Source organism: Monodon monoceros, unplaced genomic scaffold (genome assembly GCF_005190385.1).
Source record: "Monodon monoceros isolate NGI ecotype Baffin Bay Population unplaced genomic scaffold, NGI_Narwhal_1 Super_Scaffold_12, whole genome shotgun sequence".
In the NCBI taxonomy this organism is placed as follows: Eukaryota; Metazoa; Chordata; class Mammalia; order Artiodactyla; family Monodontidae; genus Monodon; species Monodon monoceros.
Genome location: NW_021703768.1, coordinates 146,055,155 through 146,078,614, shown reverse-complemented (window position 1 = coordinate 146,078,614; position 23,460 = coordinate 146,055,155). Strand labels below are relative to the sequence as shown.

Below are 23,460 nucleotides of genomic sequence, written 5' to 3'. Positions count from 1 at the left end.
GAAAACCACAATGTAAATGAGTAGAAGAACCCAACACCTGGAAACTTGAGATTAGACTAGACAGTACAGCACCAGTATTTTCCCCCACCCTCCAAAACTAGTTTACTCTGGAAAACCACCCCAGAAATAGAAAGGCTTAAAATCTGCAGACCCCCATCAAAATATCTGAAACTAGAGCCCAGTCAACAAGTACCACCCTCCTAATCAATATAAAAGATAAAATAAACAGGCTGGTGCGGGAGGGAAACAAGTAAACAATGCATGGAATGAGAAAAAGTTTCTTCAGACTCGACATACTACATCCCAAGAACCAAGCAAGAGCATTTGGAAGTTAAAAAAAATAAAAGCAACACAAATTTGAAGACAGAAAATAAAGTCTCTCTCCTAAAGTTTAAACAAAAAGGAATGAGGAAAAACATCCAAGAGAATCAAACAGAAGGCCTAAGAATGGATGGGAGTTAAGTAGAAGGGTGAAATCTCCCAAGTAAAAGGCCCAGACCAGAGAACTGCATCTCTGGAGAACAGACCCACAGTCCACCCAGGGCCCAAGAACAAGTCTACAAGACACATAAAATTCCAGAACACCAGCAATAAAGCAATCTTAATTAGCTCTCAGAAAAACTGGTCATATACAAAGAATACACAAAAATGGAATAGACTAGGCCAAAAAAGGCAGCTCACACCTAAAATTCAGAGAAAAAGATTCGGCTTACAAGGCAGCATATAATTTGATGTCAAAAATCAAGACGTTTTCAGGTATGCAAAAAAAATCAGAATACTTCCCCCATCTATTGGGAAACTACTGGAGGATAGTAGCAAAACAAGCAGAACAGGAATCTAGCCCTGACCATCATGCAATTGAATCTTGGTCTAACGGATGAAGGGGTCCCAAGGTTTAGTCCCTGAATGTCCTCACATAACCACCACATGCAATAAATTAACTTCCCCTATGGATCTCAAATATGTACTATTTTGGATAAATTAAGAAAATAGTCACAGAAATAATTTTGTGTTCTGGTTCAGATAAAGAACCCAAGTTGAGAAAGGCTGCTGCAGGCTATTTAACATGCCAGATTTTCTTTGGGAGTGAAAAGGCTAGGATAGGTGGATAAGAAGGTCTGATGAACATTTGATTATAATTAACTATTATCAAGAGGTGGTAAGGTAAAAGCACTAAGCCCTCTTGATGAAAAACAGATTGGTTAACTCTGAGAAGCAGAACTATTTGGAGGGGTAGGGCAGGATACTATTTTAGAGATTTTGGAATACTATTTGACACTTTTACTACGTACATGTATTTCTTTGACAAAGTACAAAGAGGATAACAGAAAGAGAAACAGTGCTACTGTATTAAAATACTGAGTTTATTTCACATGTATATTTTTGTCTCCCCACCATTTCCATTTGTCTGACCACCACTACTACTATGTCCTATCATAACATTCCATACATACTTAAAACCAAGCAAAGGGTGGAGTTCCATCTTTAAAAACTAAACAGGCATTTTGGACAACACATTCTTGGCAATGGAACCTGGACAACATTTATCAGACACGGTAGGGAAAGTTCTCACTCTGCATTATAAAAAGGACAGCCAGATACCAACTGTTACAGAAATGAAATAAGACGGAAAATTTTAACAAACTGTTTAAACTATTTTCTTAAAGAGACTTCCTCCACTGCCAGAGATCTTGAATAGCCTGGAAAAAAAAAAAGAGAAAAGAAATGTGGTTAAAAAACCACAACACTTAATACACACCAATAAATTAAACCATGTCTCTGCACAATTCAACATATCTATTTTTCATTCTACCACCAAAAAGGTTCACTCTAGATAATTAAGAACTGATTTCAAGGAAATTTATACTTAGGCATAATTTAATTTCAAATACTTCGATTCAGACATAAAATCATGTGATTTTTGTACGCAAAGTCACTTTTATACTAATATACATTTAACAACTTAGATATTTAGTTAAGGAAACAAAGACCAGTTAGGCCAATGTTGCCTCCATGTTATCTGCTTTCGGGCTGCCAGATTTAGAGAAAAACATGCACCTGTACACGGCACACATAAAATTAAGTACACTTATCTGAAATAAACTATATAAATATACCAAAGTTACATCTTTTTTTACCTCTAGTTATATTTCCCTGATGATGTGGGATCTCAACAGTTCCTTATTTTGCATAATAAAATTCCTTAATTACAGTCTTATATTTTGTTTACATTTTAAGTTTATACAGTGGTCACATCCAAATTATTTCATTAATGAGAACACATACTAGCATTAGCATTATGAGACACTATATATATTTAACATGTTCTGCCATATTAGCTACTCAGACAAGCTCTTCTGGTTTGCTGAAACACAGAACACCATCTTCCATGACTAACTTGCTTTTCCATTCTTCAAGTCTAATGATTTAAAATATTATCCAGGTCTTCCCTGGTGGCACAGTGGCTGAGAGTCGCCTGCGGACGCAGGGGACACGGGTTCGTGCCCCGGTCCGGGAAGATCCCACATGCTGCGGAGCGGCTGGGCCTGTGAGCCATGGCCGCTGAGCCTGCATGTCCGGAGCCTGTGCTCCGCAACGGGAGAGATCACAGCAGTGAGAGGCCCGTGTACCGCAAAAAAAATAATAATAAAAAATAAATAAAAATTAAAATATTGTCCAATGACCAAAAAGAAGAGATCCCTCATCAATTTCTACATCCCTCTTCAACATATAATTCATTCTACTTGTTCTCATGCTGGTTATTTAGTAACATCCATGTAAAAGAGCCAAAATCTTCAAGTGATAAAAAACATTTCAAATGACAATCATGTAAGTGCAGTATTAATTATCTACTTCAAGTTGGTGTTTCTTTTCCTATTCATGAATAATGCCTCTTAAAAAAAAATAAGTCTTGATGTTTTTGTCAACTGTTCAAAGGATTCAACAAGTTCTTTTAAAGCAATGGAGAACTTCAATGACTTTGCTCTTCTTTTAATTTACGTGGTCCTACTGCTGAAGAGACATTTAAATAAGGAGGTTTCACTCAATGGATTATTTAAAAGAACTTTGGGGGCCTTTTCTTCAAAGTGTTTCAGTGCTTCAAATAAATAGGATTTTCTTAAATACTGTTTTTAAACACAGCCATTGGATTTCAAATGCAAGAGAACTGAATACCATGTCAACAAATATCAGTCATTCGCTAATCATTACGTTGAATACAAATACTGAAGAACATTTTCATGACACTCTAATGTAAAAAAAAAAAGCCAGATGCTACTTGACTTACGTATTATATAGAATATTGAATGGGACAGAAAACACCTTCGAATACATCATGTTTTGCTTCAACTTTGAGTAAATACTGCTTGCACCTTTATATAAACATTCAGCAAGATTTTTATCTGTAGTCTTTCCACAAAAGGCAGTACAATTTTTTTCATTAACTCTTTAAATTCAAGAGTTTCTGCAAAAATTTGCTATTATTTCTCAGGTTCCATCTGGATTTTATTAGCCAAATCCTCATAAACAACTCTTTTGCAGAAGATAAACTGCACAAGTAATAGGAAGATATTTTTACTCATTGTGATTACTTACATCTGCAGCTTTGCCATAAAAATGTGACATATTCAGTGTTTTGATAATTTCATAATAGCAAACTGAGATATATTTTTTATTATTGCAGAAATTTCATCCTGGCACTTGAAAACAGCTTTCAGTTTTTAAGTCAGAAATTATTTCTGATAGCAGTGAATTCAGTCATTTTCAGCTGCAAGACTGACGTTACGCTGTTTGGAAGGCCCTTGCAACTTTAGTTACTTCATCTTCACCTGAATTTTTCTTAATCAAAAATTTTATTTTACCACTTCCTTTAGTATTAGCTGAAAAAATTATATATCTCTTATGCTTACCTGTTATAGATGATGGTTTATATATCTCACTTTCTACCATTTTCAATACTGAATTGACAATTACACACTGCATAGTTTTAAAAGGACTTTTATGTTTACTAAATGTCCGCAGAAAATTCACATAATTTACACTGGCTTTTTTGGGATTCAAATATACACAAAAACAGAATAGCAACGAAAAGAATCGAAAAGATTCAAACTGGTCATCTCGTGACCACAACAAGGCAGGCTGAACTCACAATAAACAAGTAAAGAGTATTAAACCACTGAAAGGGTTTCAAACTGAGAAAAATAGTGCTGCCATTTTAAGTGATTTAAGTACTAAATATTGTGCTAGAAAAAGATCTCTAAATAACAAATTTAATTTATTGAAGAAAGCTGAATACAGGAGACTTAGGGAGCGCTGACAAAAACCATTAAGCACAGAATATGTCCTGTATGTACATGATGCCTAGCAACCCTATGTAACTGCTTTTACATTTTCCTTTACAATCTGCGAGTCAGCAACTATAAATAAGACAGTAAAAATAAATTTATTTTTAGAATAAATAGAATAGTTATTTATTTAGAAAATAAAAATTTTCTTCTATTGACAAAATACCTTCTTCACATTAAGAAATACAAAATCTAACTCAACTGATTTTACACTTAGGTTGATTTCAGCAAAATGCGCTTCCCATAACATCTATGGAGAAAATCATCTCTGCCAACTCACAAGAAAGCAAAGAACAGACTGACCCAAGTAGCCAAATGGAGCAGCAAGGAAAACCACAGCTCATTTCCTTAGCCAACATAGTACCAAAAGCAAAACTGAGTTCAGTAACCAAGAGATAATTTACCAACTATATAAAAGCTGGGAAAAATGTACTAAAAAAGTTATCTTCTCAGTCTCTGCCAACTAAATTCTTAAGAGTTTCCATGTATTTAATCTGAAGTATTGTCTGTGGTTAGGAACATTTTAAAAGAAGCCAACACCTAAAGAGACTAAACAAATAGCCATAATAAGTCACAATAAAAATTTTGGATTTGATCATGTCTCCAGCAAAGTTCAGTTACCTCCTGGTCAGTCATCCGGAAACAATTCTTCACATAATTGATGAATTTGGCTTCCACTTTGGGAAGGGAACCACCCTATTGAGACAAAAGCATTATTAAGGGTAAGTATAGAAACATTGTTTTTGAGGGAGATTGTTATGAAATTCCTCAAAGATTTGAGTACTGTTTATTATATGGATCATTGTGATTGTCTCTTCAACTCCTTCATTTTAATACTGAATAAATCCTTTTTTAGGCCTAGAAATACATGTTTGTATAACATATTAGGCCCTAGGTCTTCCACAAGTACTCTCATACTGAATAAGGTTTGTCCAAGTTTCAAATTCCCTGCCCCCACCCAGCCACTCTAAAAACACGAAGTATAAGCTATGCTTGTGATCCTTCAGGAACTCAACCATCAACTTGACTGCCTACTGTATTTATCTAACAAGTCGGCTTTATCACCATCCTCTACCACCCAGGACCAAATACATTTCACTAAACTCTAAACTTCGCCATTCCTTTCAATTATGGACACAGGGAAGAAGCACAATAGTAGTAACACCAAATTATTTTCAAAGTATATGTCACCAAATATTTTCAAAAATCTTGAAATGTTTATATTTATCTCTGCTCTGGAATTACCTTAACGCACTAATTTTTTCACTTTTGTTTCCTATTTTGATTTTCCTTGTAACCTGAATCTTCTGTGCATTTTAAAAAGATCAAGAAGGCTTCAGGTATGGTGTAAGATACTTAACTGCCTCATCACCTAGAAAATAAACCTCACTATAATTTACACTTTCAAATTATTGTCACATACATTCTTATTTGATTCAAATATTTATTGAGCAGCTAGGGAGATACAAAGGTGATTAAAATATGGTCAAAGAGGTGAGGCAAATGCACAAGTAATAGAAAGCAAAGTATAAGGTTCACTGAATCACAGCAGTCAAAAGAAAGTGTTTTAGGAGATCAAGAGATTGCTTCCAGCCTGGAAGGGGGGCATGGGTGGGTGGCAAGTCAGGAAAGGGGATTGAGTTAAAATAGAAGACTTCAGTCTGGATTGTTGATGATACTCAGTTTGGACTATATTTGTCTCTCCTTTTCCTCTCTCCCCATCTTTGGGCTTAATTTACCAGTAGTGCCCAGGATTGTTCAATGCGCCTGCAATTAAACCAAGGAGATAGGACCATATTAAAATTAGGGGGAGGGGTATCTAAAATGTCATTTTAGAACGGTACGCAAGGGATAAAAATAAAGCAGCGATACCAGGAAGGCTAAAAGGTTTACAGTAGTACTAAAGCAAAATCAAGAAATACATTCTGGTTCTAAAATGTTAGTTTTCCAACTGACTCATAACTGCACAATGAAAGGAAATCTACGAAGCCATGTAGAACCTAGAGAGCACAGAAAAAACATAGGGAAAGGGAGTCAGTAACTTTTCCTCACCATCCCACATTTATTCTCAATAATTGGGGTTTGAGAATATTCACAGAATTTTAAAGTTTCTCTCAAATGTGTTTCAAGGCATTAAAACCAATTACTCCATACTCCAGAGTTCACTAAAGTTTACTAAGTGCATCCCCCCCACCCCAAATTAAGCAAGGCAAGTAGAACAAAAGCTAATCCTCTTCTCACACATTTCCACTAAGACAAAAGGAGACTAAATGTAAAATTCAAGATATTATCACACGTATTGCCTGGTGACATCTTGGTGCAAATGGCAAATAGAAATGACTCAATTTGTTGGAGAATGTTTCTGACTACAGTCAAACACGAGTAATTTTTTTAAAAACTACAACACCAAGCAGCCAAAGACTACTTTTCCAGCTGTTTGCAATTTTAGAAGACTCAAACGCCCTCTGCTGGTACTATGGCATCTCATGACCAGAACAGGTGAAGGGAAATGCTCTCATTTTAACATCTAAGGTAAGAATATATCTTACAATCAACTTACTTGTATTCCTTTTATAATGGAAAATAAAGCATATGTCACTTCAAATATGCAAAAAAAACAACAGAGACTATAAATTAATGTAAGTAACTAGTAATTCATTTTTGAGGTAATTTCACACAAGGACAGGTATATTAACTATAAAAAATGAGGAAAAGTCCTGTTCCAAACCCCAGAAAGGTAAAACTACCAATTTAGCTCCTTTAAGGAAGACAATTTTACTCACTTTTTCTATACTTGCTTGCATTTTTGCTTTAATGTCTTCTACAGAGCTAGGTCCTTTCGGTGTTTTAGGAGTTTTTTCCTGTTTTTTGAAGGATTCTTGACCCTGGGAAAAAAGGCGAATTTTAACATCATAAGAACTCTTAAGACCCACCCCACCTGGATTTTCTCAACAAAATTCTTACAGTCCTTTGTAAAAACAAGTACACACCAAAACTGAGTTAAATGAATTCGTGTCTCAACAATTATTTTTAAATTATTGCTTAAGAAAGGAATAGGAAATAGTTTGAGCCTGCATTTATTTTCAACACAAGGTCAGTTCTACACTTAAGGTATATTATCAAAAAAAGAAACCAGAAGTTCCCCAAGAATGAAGCAACAAAGTTAACGCAGCTTGATGCCTGGGGCCCATTCCATAGCATTTAAATGATAATCTCCCAACAGGAAGCCAGCGCGGAGAAACTGCACTATGCGATAAACATACCTTTCAACAAGCAAGAACCCTTATATGACACAACTGTTTGTACCACAATAAAAATCTTTCTGTCGGCTTTCTCCCCCATTAGAAAGCCACGGCAATATACAGTTGACCCTTGAATGTCAACAGGTGACGCCAGCCCTCCACGTGGCCAAAAATCTGTGTATAACTTGTCGGCCCTCCACATCTGTGGTTCCTCTGCATCCAGATTCAACCAAACGTGGATATGCAGTACTGTAGCATTTACAAAAAAAAAAAAAACCGTGATAAATGGACCCATGCAGTTTAAACCTATGTTGTTCAAGGGTCAACTGTCTAACTATATGACAGTGATTACCAATAAAATAATCACATCTTAGCTCTTCGACACCAGCTACAGGCGTTCTCCAAAGACCTACAAATTTTTAAAAGTAGATTCTTCCACAGAAGAACCTAACTACTTCAATGGAGCTTGTATTTGTATGTTACCACTTACTTTTGATCTTGGTGTTGATGGTTTTGAGTCTTTTCCATTCTGGTTTGATTTTTGTGCATTTTTGGCTGGAGTATCTCGTACAGACTGCAATTAGAAATTAATCTTAGTCAATGCCCCTCCCTACATAACAGACATATTAGTACAAATAAAACTGCCCCAAACCATGGCAAAAGCAGCAGTCAGGCTAAGAGAAACAATCATTTCGACAAAAGGTTACAAAAGGGTTAACAAACAGACAGAGGGCTATATAAAGAAAATAGGTAATTCCTCACTATTAGAAAAGTTTCCAGGATAGCCCTACTCAAGAAAAATTTGAAGTATGAGATCATCTTCTCCTAAGACAATTTTCAATAACCACAAAACAAGCCAATGGCAAAAATTCCCATCATTTTGTTATTAGGTATTTCTGATAATCTTATACTACTGTATCTTACTTACTTTCTTTACTGGAGCTTTTTCTTCAGCTTCCTCATCATCAAAGTCATCATCATCATCACTACAAATGAAATAAGTCCTTATTACTGATTCAATGCACTCAACAAATCTAGAAAGCTTATCCAGAAAGTGGATGAACCTACAAGTTTAGTCATTCAAAGCATGAAGAGCTTTCAAACTTTTGTGGGTTGACAAAAGAACTGAGAGCACAATCTTGAACACAAATTCATTTTCACTGCAACATTATTCACAATTACCAAGTGGTAGAAGCAACCCAGGGAATTCCCTGGCAGTCCAGTGGTCAGGACTCCGCACTTCCACTGCAGCGGGGCACAGGTTCAATCCCTGGTTGGGAAACTAAGAGATCCCGCATGCAGCACGGTGTGAGCCAACCCGCCCCTCACCCCCAAAAAAGCAGCAACCCAAATGTTCATAAACAAATTGTAGGGAAAATGTCATATACGTATATATATCAGGGAATATGCAGTCTTAGGGAAATCCTCAAATGTAGCACATGGATGAACCTTAAGGACATTATGCTAAGTGAAAGAACAGTCACAAAAAGACAAATACTGTATGATTCCACTTATATGAGGTATCTAAAGGAATCAGTCTTTATAGAAACCAAAAGTAGATTGGTGGCTGGCAGGGGAGAGGTGGAAATGGGGACTTTTTGTTCAACGGTTATGGTTTTCAGTGTAACTAGATGAGCTTGAGACGTTACACAACAATGTGATTATGATTAACACTACTGAACTGCACACTTAAAAAACAGTTAAGATGGGAAATATGGTGTTATTTTTTTACAACTGAAAATAAATTTTTGAAAATGAAAATGGAGTTATTTAAAGAAATTAAAATAAATAGAAACATTCCAAATTCATGGACCAGTAAATATTAAGGTGGCAACTCTCCAAATTAACCTACAGATTTAACACAACCCCTAAAAGAATCCTAGCTGGTATCTCCATAGAAACTGATCCTAAAACTCACACTGAAACTCTAGGAACCCAAAGTAGCCAAAATCAATCTTGAAAAAGAACAAAGACGAAGCATTCACATTAAGTAATTACAAACTAAAATCTGTAAAAAGTACAAAGCAACAGAAATCAGAATAATGTTTCACCGGCGGAAGGATAGACATGGAACTGAAGAGTCCAAAAGTAAATACACATTTATGGTAACTATTTTCAAAAAGGGGGCAAAGACCATTCAATGGGGAAAAGTCTTTCACAAATGGTGCTGGGACTACTGGATATCCACAATCAAAAAAAAATAAAACTGCCACCTACCTCACAATAGATACAAAAATCAATTCAAAATGGATAAAAGGTAAGAGCTGAAACTATAAAACTTTTTGAAGATTTGGCAATGGTTTCTTAGGTTTGACACCAAAAACAATAAAAGAAATAAACCAAACTTTATGAAATTTTAGTTTTTCTGTAAAGGACCACCAACAGAGTATAAAGACAACCCATGGAATGGGAGAAAATATTTGTAAATTCTACCTGATAAGGGATTTGTTTCCAAAATATATAAAGTTCTTACAGTTCAATAATACAAAACGAGTACAAGTACTGCTACATGCTACAAGGATGAATCTTAAAAACACGGTGATAGGGCTTCCCTGGTGGCACAGTGGTTGAGAGTCCGCCTGCCGATGCAGGGGACACGGGTTCGTGCCCTGGTCCGGGAAGATCCCACATGCCGCGGAGCGGCTGGGCCCGTGAGCCATGGCCACCGAGCCTGCGCTCTGCAACGGGGCAAGCCACAACAGTGAGAGGCCCGCGTACCGCAAAAAAAAAAAACAACAACAAAAAAAACATTGTGATAAGTTAAAAAAACCAGCCACAAAAGAGCACATATTGTATGATTCCATTTATATGAAATATCCAAAACAGGCAAATCTATAAAATACAAAGTACATTAGTGGTTGACTAGAGCTGGGGAAGATGAGGGGTTATAGCATAGTTTCTTTCTGAGGTGATGAAATGTTCTGAAATTGGCTGCACAACTCTGCATATACACTATAAAGCACCAAATTGTACACCCTAAATGGAGAAACGGGGGGGAAAAAAATCCAATCACTGGAGAAGTCCACGAATAAGTACGAATCAGCAAATGGTGGAATTGGTTTAAATTGTAATTACTTCACAAACCAAACATTATATACTGGCCAAAATGGTTTCTCTGCCACACTACATAGTCTAAATAAAAAAAGGAGTAACTTCACCCACGTGCAACCAAAGAAACACTTCTCTCCAATACAGGGGTAAAAAATCTGCTATGTTAACTGGATAAAATACCATGTAGTATACATTTAAAGGCATATAACATCTTTTAAGTAATTTTTAACGGTGATTTGTCAATTTTGGCCCTAGCACCCAATACCTGCATGGGCTACCCCACACTAAAAAAAAGATGACAATGGTTTCTATAAAACCACTACTGTAAGCAGTTTTATTAGGATATTCCCTAATAAAATAGGGGAAAAGGGTGTTTATGGAGAACCACCCTTTGTTTTATTTTTTAAGTAACAGATATTTTCCTGGGTGGCACCTAGGCAAATCCCATTGCCACCTCAATGAAAAACAAGGAACACTCTCCACCACCCCCTCACCTGATCTGGCCCCTGTGGAAACAACACTGAACTTGTAAGGAAGCACAGCCCATGCTGCCCCAGGACCCAGCCATAACCATGAGCCAATTGGGGAATGGCCACTCTGGCCCCACGGGGACCCCATGCCAGCCATGCTTGAACGCCTAACATTTTCAGGGCCCCCTAAAAACTGTCCTCCTAAGTCACCCCTTATAGCTCCCTGGCCACCCAGAATGATCCACCCAGGATGTTATCTGTAAGCCATACTAACTTTTTTTTTTTAACTTTTTATTTTATATTGGAGTATAGCTGATTAACAATGTTGTGTTGGTCATACTAACTTTTAATGTACTACATGGTCTTCAGCTTTTCTTGCTTACATCAACAGCAGTCAACCAACCCCATACCATACCCCTTCCATCCCCAGAACAGACCCAACTGATCTGCCTTTTATTTTGTGGGTTCCAACCCTTCTTGGATTATGGCTTACAATTTCCACATAATAACTACTTTTAACTAACAAACCTTGGGGCTCCTCTTAACATTTTCATTGCCCCCTAACCAATGGAATCTTCTAAGACTTGTTATCCTCAAGGGATCCATTAACTGCCTCTACTTATACATGTATCTGACTACCCTTTTTTCCCTTTTATGAAAACTTAACGATTTGGACCTTGTTACCATCTACACTTTTCATTCCTCCCTCACCACCTAACTTAAAAGACAGCTTAGAGGAGACATAGAAGACAAGAACGTAAACTATTTACACTGTAGTTACATCAGGAATTACCCCCATTTTAAAGACAGGAAATCTTCCAAAGCTCAGGCATAGTCAAGTAGTAACAAACACCAACTATATTGAGTTTGTTTATAAGTTTAACATGCAGGTAATTTTGAATTTTTTGTGTGTGTGTGTGGTATGCGGGCCTCTCACTGTTGTAGCCTCTCCCTTTGCGGAGCATAGGCTCCAGACGCACAGGCTCAGCGGCCTTGGCTCACGGGCCCAGCCACTCCGCGGCATGTGGGATCCTCCCAGACCGGGGCACGAACCCGTGTCCCCTGCATTGGCAGGTGGACTCCCAACCACTGTGCCACCAGGGAAGCCCCCTGAATTTTTTAAGCATTCAACTCTTTCCTATTTTCTGCTTCCACTGTCATGCTCAAAGGCCTTTTTAAAGGGCTACCAGCTTGGCTAGTTGAGGTCACTGAAAACCTACTTTGCAGATCTGATCATCAAATTAGTGCATGTTCTCTCAAGAGTCTTAGATTCCATTTCAATTGTTTTCAGTAAATATATATTGGACCAACCTGAGAACTCAAGAACAAAGTTGACAAGCAATTAAAAATTCAATATTAATAAATTTCTGATATGGCTGCATATAGGAAAGACTAATTATGAGGAGCATTTTATTCCATAGCGTGTTTGTAACTTTACCATAGTCTGACCTAGTTTAACAAACATATCAAATCTTGTTTACAACCAAATTTTAAATTCTCCAGCAAAATCCTATTCTCTTTTAGAATCTAATTTTCTCATAAGGACCAGGACAACCATATGCCAAAATCCTTTGTGGGGAAAAAAAATCCTCAAGTGACAACTTACAAAATAAATACAGCTGCAACTATTCAGATTCTCTTTATGCCCAACCATTATAAACTGTTCAGCGTAAAATACACCAGACTTAGCATACAGTAATGTGTCCACTAAATCTTCCTCAGAAAAAAGGCATCTAGTCAAATACATCTGGGAAGTGCTGCATACTCCATCCTTTAACTCAGCTCATTTAACACAAACTGACAACCACTAATCATGATTTTGGTAAATCGTTTTCATAACCCCCCATACAACAATGTCAGGTTTCTAAGGGCATACTACTTACTCTTCATCGTCATCGTCGTCATCGTCATCATCATCTTCATCTTCATCAGCAGCAAGTTTTACTTTTTTCTTAAAAAAATAATTGGACACACACTCGTAAGTAAGTACCAATCCACACTACCAAACTAAAGGCCAGAATAAATTATGTATAGTAAATTGCATCTGTACCTGTGGAACCTTGCTACCACTTCCAGGGGCAGAACGCTTTCCAGATATACTTAGGAGCTTCACATCCTCCTCCTCTTCATCTTCTGACTCTGCATCTTCCTCCACAGCTAAAATAAAATTCTTTATTAGCCACTATTAAAACTCAACCAACAGCAAGAACTCAGAAAAAAGGGCACTGATAAGACACAGTAATGAGTATTTTAAAACTCAGATTCTATTAGAAAAACAGTAAAAAAAAAAAAAAAGAACAAAAATTTTAAAAAGGAATTTGGTGGACTAATACTCATTACTAGGTTTTACATGCAAAACACCAGGCTCTTCTAGTTATAAATTACTAGATTCCCTTTTTTTTTTTTTGTGGTACGCAGGCCTCTCCCTGTTGTGGCCTCTCCCATTGCGGAGCACAGGCTCCGGATGCGCAGGCTCATGGGCCCAGCCGCTCCACAGCATGTAGGATCTTCCCGGACCGGGGCATGAACCCGTGTCTCCTGCATCGGCAGGCGGACTCTCAACCACTGCGCCACCAGGGAAGCCCCTAGATTCCCACTTGAACCTATTACAGACAGCCGTATTACAGAACTAAGCATACTTTATGAAGTCCAAATTGGGAACAAAGTAACTGCATTAAAAATAAGCATCATAACATAAAAATAACATACCTACTAAGTGCTGTCCGCTAATATGCACAGGCCCTGAACCACACTTCAACCGTAAGACCACAGGTGGTGTTATTTCAAAGCCCCCAAGGGAAACCTAAAAAGAAGAAATTATAAATCACTAAATATTGTGGGGGAAAAAAATGGTTACATGTTAGGTATAAAATCTGTTCATAGCTTAAAAATGTTTCTGAACAAGCAAACCCATAAGCCAAATGAACAAATCAGTGAACCTGTTTTTTCCACCTCTGATAAACAAGCAGCTACCACCACGGTGATCAGTCAACACCAGTGACAGAATATGCAGCTGTGACTACTAGGAAAAAACCAAACCAAATTCCCCAATCTCCTTGTAACCTAAATGACACTCACCTTAAGGCAACAGAATTAGAATTTGACATAAAATCCAAAGTGTAAATGTGCCCTTACCGTTGGCTGCACAGACATTTTCAAAGTTGCCAGTGTTACTTTAATTGGACTGCCTTCATAATTCATTGCCTCTGCTTCGACAATGTGCAATTCATCCTTTGCGCCAGCCCCTAAACTGACCTGTGAATAGAAGAACAGTACTTCAACTTAAGTTTCCACCATTTTACAATCCCCCCAACCAGTTGTTTTAAAAAATCAGAACAATTATAAACCTTTCATTATTACCACTGATGGGAAACTGACTTGAGCACAATGTTGTTTTCAAGTTTTATGTGACTTGTTGACAATTTCTCATATTTGGTAAATCTTAACAATTACATAAAAATGCATCTGATGACAAAGATGTTTATGTCATCACCCACGCCTAAGTACAAACCACCTTTTACTGGCCACCTAGAAGTTAAGTGGTAGGCTATAGGCTAGTGTCTGTGGAGAACAAATAAGATTGATATTTATCACTACCCTAAAGGGCATTTTAATACAACTGTAGAAGCGAAGAACATAAATAAAGAAAGAAAAATATTGCTGTAAAATAAGTATTAATCCACACGAATAGGAACTAAGAGACTGAAATCAAGAAATGTTAAGTAGTTTATTTTGAAAAGTTTAAGTACCGTTCTTAAAGATAACTGGTGCTCATTTTCATCATTATCCACCTTAAAGTGATAATCTTTGTCGGCCTTTAGTTCACAACCTGTAAATGAAGAAAAAAATTCAACTATAACAAGGAGAAAAATAACACTAAAAATTCAGTGTGGGTAACCAAAAAGTTAACTTGTGAACTAATTTTTACTATTCTAGCTACCAAAAGGCAAGGCAGAAGTACCTCTTCCAGGATTTCTTGAACACAGAATATAAACATCAAATAACATCCATACAGAGCTTTATAAATTCCACTTCCCACTACATTATTTTATGCTCAACTACACTACTATTCTCATGTAGAAACAAAATCAAAAATTTAGTAAACCTAGAACTGAAACCAACCCTAACATACAATGTTGATAAAATCCCACTATTTTAAAGTTGAATTACCTACCAAAACTCCCAGGTGCCAAACTTAGAAATGACAATGGTTACACAAAAACCTACATCAACAGCTTGCATTTACAACAGAAAAACTACAAATGTAAAAGAACTAAAACTCATTACAGGGGTCAACATTCCATCTTCGAAGTAACAGAAATGATGTACATTAAATTCTGTTCAGAAATTATGTTTAAGACAATAGAAATATCCTAGGGATACTTCCAATAGCAAGAGTTAACACAAAAATTCTGATATAAATTTTGATGTAAACTGATCAGAAACGCCAGCTTTTCAAAATGCTAGAAATAAAAGCCTTAATGCATAGTGCATGTTACTACTACCATTCATGAAAAAGCAAATTGTCTTAAATACCATCAGAATTAAACTTTATTTAATTTAAATAGTCCCATTTAGTTGTCACCTAATAGTTACTGGAATAGATGCTTAACTGTTATTGCTCAATTAACAAATCTCAGCATAGTATATAAGGAAACAAAATTAATTTGGGGCAGAATTTGCACTTACTTTAAATTAAAGCCTGACACAAAGGGCTTCAACAATTCAGTTTAGTGAAACTGAAAAACCAACGCAGGCCCCTTAGTATGGTACTTGGTGTGCTCGAGGGAGAAATCCCAAAACCCTGGCATAGAATTACAAGTTTAACGGAAGGCTGCCTCCGCCAGTCTCCCTCCCTAGCCGCCACCCACCCCAAATCATTTGTAATGCATCAGCTCTGGAGGCAAGGGTCATGGGGGTTAGATGTAGTCTCTTCCTACAAGTGCAACCTTCGTTAAGCCACTTCGGTTCTCTGAGCGGCAGTACCTCCTCTGCGAGGTGGACGCGGTGAAACAGAGAATTCTCTAAATGAGAACTACCAGCATAGATGTTAAGCACCGAACAAAAGACCTCCAAGAGTCCTGGAGCTACCAACCACTTCACCTAACATTTCCGGCCCACCAGCCTCAATCAAGCCCCAGGACCCCAGGCTCGGGGGTGACAAGACACCAGTGAGCCCCGGATGCAGCGCCCACACCCCCCTCCTTCCCCCAACCACGTGGCAACCACGTGCTCCCCAGCGGTCGCGGCCTCCTCACGCCGGGCCGGGCCGGGCCGCACCTCCCTTGCCCCCAGCAACCAGCCGAGGCACCGGGGCCGAAGCTCGGTCGAGAGCTCCTGACCCTGAGGCCTGAGGACAACGCCATGCTCAATTGTTCCTCTCGTCCAGAAAGGAGGCCCAAGCCTCCTCACACCACGAACCCACAAAACCTCCTACACCACCAACGCGGAGCTCAGCCTCAGGCACCCGCCCGGAATGAGAAGCCTACCAACTCACAAAACCCCAGAAAATAATTGTGCCCGGAGCTCCACCATGGGCCCCGCGTAACGCCGAACCCTCAGCCGGTCGGTTCCTCAGGCCCTGGGCCTCGGACCGCTGACGCCCCAGCCTTCAGGCCGCCCCTCCTTCCCACCCCCCTCCGTGCTTCCGGCTCGCCCCTCCTGGGTCCCCATCCTGTAGGCGGCAGGACCCCGTCTGCTCGCTTCCCACTCCCTCAGGCCTCCAGCCTGCTTAGCTTTCCTCGCTAACCCAGGCCTCAGTGGGATCCCGCCCCCCCACCAAAGCCTGCAGGCCCTGCTCGGCCTCGCTCCAACCCCCCAGCAGTTACCGAAAAGATAGTTCTGGGGCCTCAGGGGGCTCATGTCCATGTCCATCGAATCTTCCATGGGTTGGTGGCACGCACTTCGGTGGGAGAGAAAGTGGACGGAGATAAAAGACTACCGTTCGAAGGAGCAGTCACGCAGGACGGAATCAGACCAAGGAAAGGACGCGGGCTCCCTGCGCACATATATAGCAACCTGGAGATCTCGCGAGAGCTCCTTAAGTCCCGTCTCCGCGCCTGTGCTCCGGAGCCCCCCTCCCCGCACGGTCGCCCTCCTGCGCAAGCGCTCTTCAACCTCACTCCTTTCTACCTCGCCCCCCACCTCCTCCAGGTACTTCGCGGGCTCCCACCGAGCACGCGCACTCGTACCCCGGCCCCACCCCTCCGCCGCAGCCGCCGCCTGTGCGCACGCGTGTTTCGCCCCGGTAGCGCGCGTTCCCCGCCTTCTAGCCTTCCACGTCCTCTCCGGCTCAGGCGCGCGGGCCTTGCTAGAGGAGGCTGCGCAGCCTACCCTGGAAAATGGCGACGGTAACGGTTAGCTGTGTTAGGTACGGAGGGCGAGCCGGTTGTGAGTCAGACAGCAGCTCGATTCACCTTTCTCCGTCTCCTCGTGCCTCGCAGGCCTCCAAACAAGCATAACCACTTCGGGTTTTTTGACTCGCCTGAAGGCCTGGGCGCAGAATTCATTGTTTCCCCAAAGTTAAAGCTTGAGGTGCCAGAGACAGTGGACCGTACGCAGTATTATCTGTTGGAGAGAAAAGATGTAGCTGCTGGCCAGACTTATTCAACTCTGTTTTTATCGCTCTGTCGTTTCTGAGCAAACATCTTCGAAGTTGAAATCCTTCCTCATTATGTCATTTGGGGGCAAAAGGGGACTAAGTCGGCCTTTTCCACATAAGCAGGGCAGGAACCAAGCCTGGGTGATTTCTCCAGACAGAAGGTTTTAAAAGGGCTATATATCCACAACATGTCCCCACATAACGTCCTGTGAGGCACACACGACTATCCCCGCTTTGCAGACAAGGAAACGGGCCGCTAGGAAGGTGCCCAAACAGATGAAGTGATTATAGACAGGGTTCTCTAGTTCGAAGTCGAATACTAACATCCAACTAAAAGAGCTCAGAGGATTATATGAGGGTCCAGTGTCTGAGGCAGTGCAGTTCTGAATCCTCAGGATTTCTAAGAATGTTCTGACCTGTAAAGAAGGCATATGACTTGTAAGAAATGCATAAACCTTAATTAGACTATTTGGAAGCGAGCCTGGAAATGAGCAACTTAAGCTACACTTTGACAAACTGAGGACCATCCCTCCCCCAACCGCAGCCCCGGGGGCCCTGGTGCCGAGGATTCCCCTAGGTATCTTTTTTACATCAATGGACCAAACAATAAATTAAAGAAGTACTGTAAGGAATAAAAATAGTGACAGTAATTCCCTACCCGAATACAATCTACCTGAGATAAACCATAATACACATGACCCAATTATTAGTTAACAGAATGACAGTTCTAAATTTGGAGAAATCAATGCTTGCCATATGTGAATAGACTAAGCTGTTCCTCAACTTTTCCCTTCCCCCAATTGAAGAAAAGTCTTCACCAGCCTGGTTCTTGGATCTTTTAAAACGCAGAGTGTGACCAATTGCTAGAGAAAAAATTGAGTCTTGCAAGGATATCTATTTAAAGGAACTGAGGAAGGCTGATAAAAAAAAGAGGACAGGACTGTGGCTGAGGAGGATTTAGACGTTTAGAATGAGAAAGTCTCAAGAGAGGAGCTACAGGATAGTGGAGAAGGGGCTAATGTTCTTTGAGCCCATGTAAGTAAAAGTTGGGACTACTTTGTAATATGTTTCTGGATTCTGGACCATGATTATTCAATGCAGCTCTGCACAGAGCCGGAATCATTTGAGAGGCATAGCTCATGTTATATAAATGCGTTTGCTGTTTTAATAATTCAGGCACTTAGATATCTCATGGAATCAAGTGGTTTAAAAAACAACCACTTTTTGCATTTTTCAGATTTACAAATGTAATGAATGCCCATTATCTTTTAAATAAATTAGAAGTATTTAGGCTTATACAAGTGAAAAAGTTAAATGCCCCTCTTTTCATATCCCCATTCCTATTCCCTAAGGTTAATCACTGTTAGTAGTTGAATGACTATACTTCCAGACTATATATAACGGGGGGGGGGGGGGGGTTGGATTATATAGTTAGGGGTTTTTTTTGGTATTTTTTTAATGTGTGTGATTCATGTATTGTTCAACTTGCTTTTTATACTCAAAAATATATTTTGGACATTTGTCCAAACTAGTCATAATATGGATATGTTATAATTTAACTATCCATTTCTCCATAGATGGACACAAAAATTGTCTCCATAATTTTGCTATAAGAAATAATGCTTTCGTAAATGTTATGGACTGAATATTTGTGTTCCCCCCAAAATCATAGTTGAAAACCTAATCTTCAGTGTGACTGTTTGGAGATAGAACATGGAAAAGGTGATAAAGGTTAAATGAGGTCACAAGGATGGGCCTTAATCTATAAGCTAGTGAGTGCCCTTATAAGAAGAGGAAGAGACACCAGAGCTTTCTCTCTCTCCACTGTGTGAAGACATAGTGAGAAGGAGGCCATCTGCAAGCCAGAAGAAAGCCCTCACCAGGAGTCGAATCCACTGGCACTTTCATCTTGGACTTCCCAGCCTCCAAAACTGTGAGAAATTTTGGTTGTTTAAGCCACCCAGTCTGTGGTATTTCGTTATGGCAGCCCAAGCAGACCACTACAGTTAAGTATCTGTACATATATCCTTTTGGATGTCTAAAAATAATTTTGTAAATATGTTCTAAGAAATGGACTTCTACGTTAAAGGGCAGCTATTTACTTACAAATATATGTACATATAAATGCATCTTTTTACTGTTCATATAAATAGGATCATACTTTCTATATTGCTGTCTTAGTCCATTCAGACTGCTATCAAAAAAGACTGGGTAGCTTATACACAACAGAAATTTATTTCTCACAGTTCTGGAGGCTGGTAGTCCAAGATCAGAGTGCCAGAATGGTCAAGTGAAGACTCTCTTCCAGGTTGCAAACCTCTTACTGTATCCTCACATCGTTGGAAAGAGCTAGGGGGAGCTCTGCAGAATCTCATAGAAGCACTAATCCCATTCACAAGGGCTCCACCTTCATGACCTAATCACCTCCCGAAGGCCCCACCTACTAATATTATTACTATTGGGGCTTAAGATTTCAACATGAATTTGGGGTAGGGGATACAAACATTCAGACCATAGTAATTGTTATGCAACTTCCCTTCATCTCATGTGGTTTAGCCTTCTTCCCATGGTATAATATATAGAGGCCCATTGAATTCTTTTTAGGAGTTGTATAATATTCCATAGGGTAAAATATATACTATTCTTTTAATTCTAGGTTTTATTTATCTCTTCATTTGTTAACACATTCTGCGATGGAAATTTTCAAACATGCACAGAAATAGAAAGAATATGATGATGAACACCATATACCCATCACCAAGCTTCAACAGTTATCAACATATAGCTAATCTTGTTTCATGTATACCCTCCCACCACCCTTCCCCCTCCACCTCCGCTGGATTCTTTTTTTTTTTTAAATAAATTTATTTATTTATTTATTTATTTATTTATATTTTTGGCTGCGTTGGGTCTTTGTTACTGCGCGTGGGCTTTCCCTAGTTGCAGCGAGAAGGGGCTACTCTTCATTGCAGTGTGCGGGCTTCTCATTGCGGTGGCTTCGCTTGTTGCAGAGCACGGGCTCTAGGGCTTCAGTAGTTGTGGCTCGCGGGCTCTAGAGCGCAGGCACAGTAGTTGTGGCACACGGCCTTAGCTGCTCCGCGGCATGTGGGATCTTCCCGGACCAGGGCTCAAACCCATGCCCCCTGCATTGGCAGACGGATTCTTAACCACTGTGCCACCAGGGGAGTCCCTCTGATGGATTCTTTAAAGAAAATTGCAGACATATACATTTTCATCTTATATATTAAAGTATGAATCTTGGAGAGAGATTTTTCTAAGCTGCTTCCTTCCTTCTAATTTATCATTCCCTCTACAATTATTGCTGAAGTTCTTCTGTAAAGGAGACTTTTCCCTTATCAGCTATTTGGTTACCCTGAAAACTAGAAAAATAGTTCATAAATGATTGCATCTCTCCTTTTATTTACTTGTTTTCAGAATAATAGGTGGTACCCTGTATTTTTTCATTTTTTAGTATCTTTATGTGCACATGAATTTAAACATAACCAGTGTTTCAATCTTCCTTCCCTTTTTTGGGGGGGAAGGGATGCTCATAATGGCCCAGTTTGGTCAGTGAGAGTCCCTTCAAGTTGGCTTTGATTCTTTGTGAAATGACTCCAATAGTCTTTGATAGCTTTCCTACTTTCTGGTATGATAGTGATCTTGGGTGGCCTTGGCCTGCAGTGGCTTGAAGCAGGATTTCGATTTCCGGCCAGAGATTGAGTTCGGGCAGTGGCAGTGAGAGCGCTGAATCCTAGCCACCTGACCACCAGGGACCAGTGACAAGGCCCTGGCCCGTCAGCTGTGTAGAAATGAATTTCCACATAGAGACGGAAAGTAGTGAAGCAAGTAAAGCGTTTATTAGGAGGAAAAAGAGTACAGTACGTGTGGATAGACACACGGGTGGGCTCAGAGAGAGAGTTGCACCCTCATGGTAGTTTGAATTACTTTTATGGGGTATTTCTTCCAGGTTTCCTTTGACCAGTCATCTTGCTTTGCCTGGTTCTGAGTCCGTATTTAGTATATCTCAAGGTCCTCCCCTGTGTGTGTGCACATCTCTTAGCTAAGATGGATTCTAGCAAAGAGGCCTATGGGTAGTTGACATCACTTACTATGGGGTGGCGCCCCCTCCATTTTGACCTCCAAGGAGCCTTTCTGCGCATGTGTAATCGGGAAGGTCTCCTTGACTTCGAGAATGAGGAATATGTGGTCTTTTATCTCTTATCTGGGCAGAGACCAGCCTCTTCCATCCTCCTGCTTTTATGGAGTTTCTGCTATTATGGAGTTTCTGGCCACAGGGGACGAACTATGAACTTCAGCTGTTTGACCTGGGCCCATCTATCTCCTGCCTCAATAGAATATTCCAGGCTAACATTATACATTTCCTGTCCTGGAGATAGATTCAGCCATTTCTTTAAGGACCCACTGAATCCTTTAGTGGGAAGTGTTAGATACGGCATTCTGGTTGTGAAAGGTGCTCATTGCTATTTAGTTAGTTGTTTTTCTAGGACTTTTTAATAGACAGAGCTAGGAAATACTCCCTTAGATGAAAGATAATATACTATGCTCATTGTTTTGCATCTTCCTTTTTCTTTTTCCCTCACTTAGCAATATATCTTAGACATCACTCCATGGCAGCATATAAAAACTTTTTTTTCACATCCGATTTTACAGCTGCACAGTGTAGATGTACCCTAGTTTATTTATCTAGTTCCCTATTAATGGACATCTGGGTTGTTTCCAGTCTTGTGCTATTACAATCAGTACAGCAATGAACAGCCTCGTGCATGCATCACTTTGTGTTTTTACTAGCTTGGCTAGGCTGAACTTTCCTCTGCGTTTATTTTGGTTAGGTTGGTTGACAAGAGATATTTTCACATGAAATTTGGTAGGCAGAAGAGAAGAAGCAGGCATTTTGGTTTTTATGCCTAGAAGATTGGAGCCAGTACTTTTGTGGCTCACACTCATGGTGGCTTATTCACTGGCTCACCAGTTTGCCATGGGGCAAAGTCCAGGCCTGCAACTGCTCCACCTGTGATTTATGTATCACATTTTCTTTACGCATTTATCTGTTGATAGATACTTACGTTGCTTCCATGTCTTGGCTATTCCTGGAATGAACATGGGGGTGCAGATATCTTTTCGACTTAGTGTTTTCATTTTCTTCAGATAAATACCCAGAAGTAGAATTGCTGAATCATATGGTAGTTCTATTTTTAATTTTTTGAGGAACCTCCATAAATAGCTATAGCAATTTACATCCCCACCAATAGTGCACAAGTGCTCCCTTTTCTCCATAACCTCTCCTAAACTTGTTATTTCTTGTCTTTTTGATGTTAGCCATTCTAACAGGTGTGAAATGATATCTCATTGTGGTTTTGATTTCCATTCCCCTGATGATTCGTGATGTTGAGCATCTTTTCATGTGTCTGTTGGCCATCTGTCCGTGTTCTTTGGAAAAATATCTATTCAGACCCTCTGCCCATTTTTTAATCGGATTGTTTGTGTTTGTGTTTTTGTTTTGCTGTTGAGTCGTATGAGTTCTTTATGTATTTTGGGTATTAACCCCTTATAAGATATATGATTTGCAAATATTTTCTCCCATTTCATACAGTCTGTTGCTTTTTAACCTAAGGTTTGAAGCTGCAGTTTCCACTAAAATTTTTCAGTGGAGCAAAAACACCTGTTTATTGTATTGTTATTATTTTAAAAGCCACTTTTCATTGGCCATTATAATATGGATAATTCTTTACACA

At 39.5% G+C, this 23,460-nt stretch overlaps 1 protein-coding gene across 2 annotated transcripts; it reads right to left on the bottom strand.

Moving 5' to 3' along the window:
* Nucleotides 1-1,343: 1,343 nt before the first annotated feature.
* NPM1 (nucleophosmin 1) lies at nucleotides 1,344-17,236 on the bottom strand. Of its 2 annotated transcripts, XM_029217943.1 has the most exons (11): nucleotides 16,935-17,236; nucleotides 14,856-14,935; nucleotides 14,242-14,361; nucleotides 13,816-13,909; nucleotides 13,157-13,263; nucleotides 12,990-13,057; nucleotides 8,514-8,571; nucleotides 8,076-8,159; nucleotides 7,127-7,228; nucleotides 4,965-5,039; nucleotides 1,344-1,700 (listed from the first exon to the last, which is right to left on the bottom strand). In XM_029217943.1, the coding sequence occupies exons 1-11, from the start codon at nucleotides 16,990-16,992 to the stop codon at nucleotides 1,662-1,664; spliced, it is 885 nt and encodes a 294-aa protein (XP_029073776.1). In that variant the 5' UTR covers nucleotides 16,993-17,236; the 3' UTR covers nucleotides 1,344-1,661. The 2 variants fall into 2 exon arrangements, with proteins under 2 accessions (XP_029073776.1, XP_029073777.1); XM_029217944.1 differs by lacking the exons at nucleotides 1,344-1,700; nucleotides 4,965-5,039 and adding an exon at nucleotides 6,025-6,110.
* Between the last annotated feature and the right edge of the window lie 6,224 nt (nucleotides 17,237-23,460).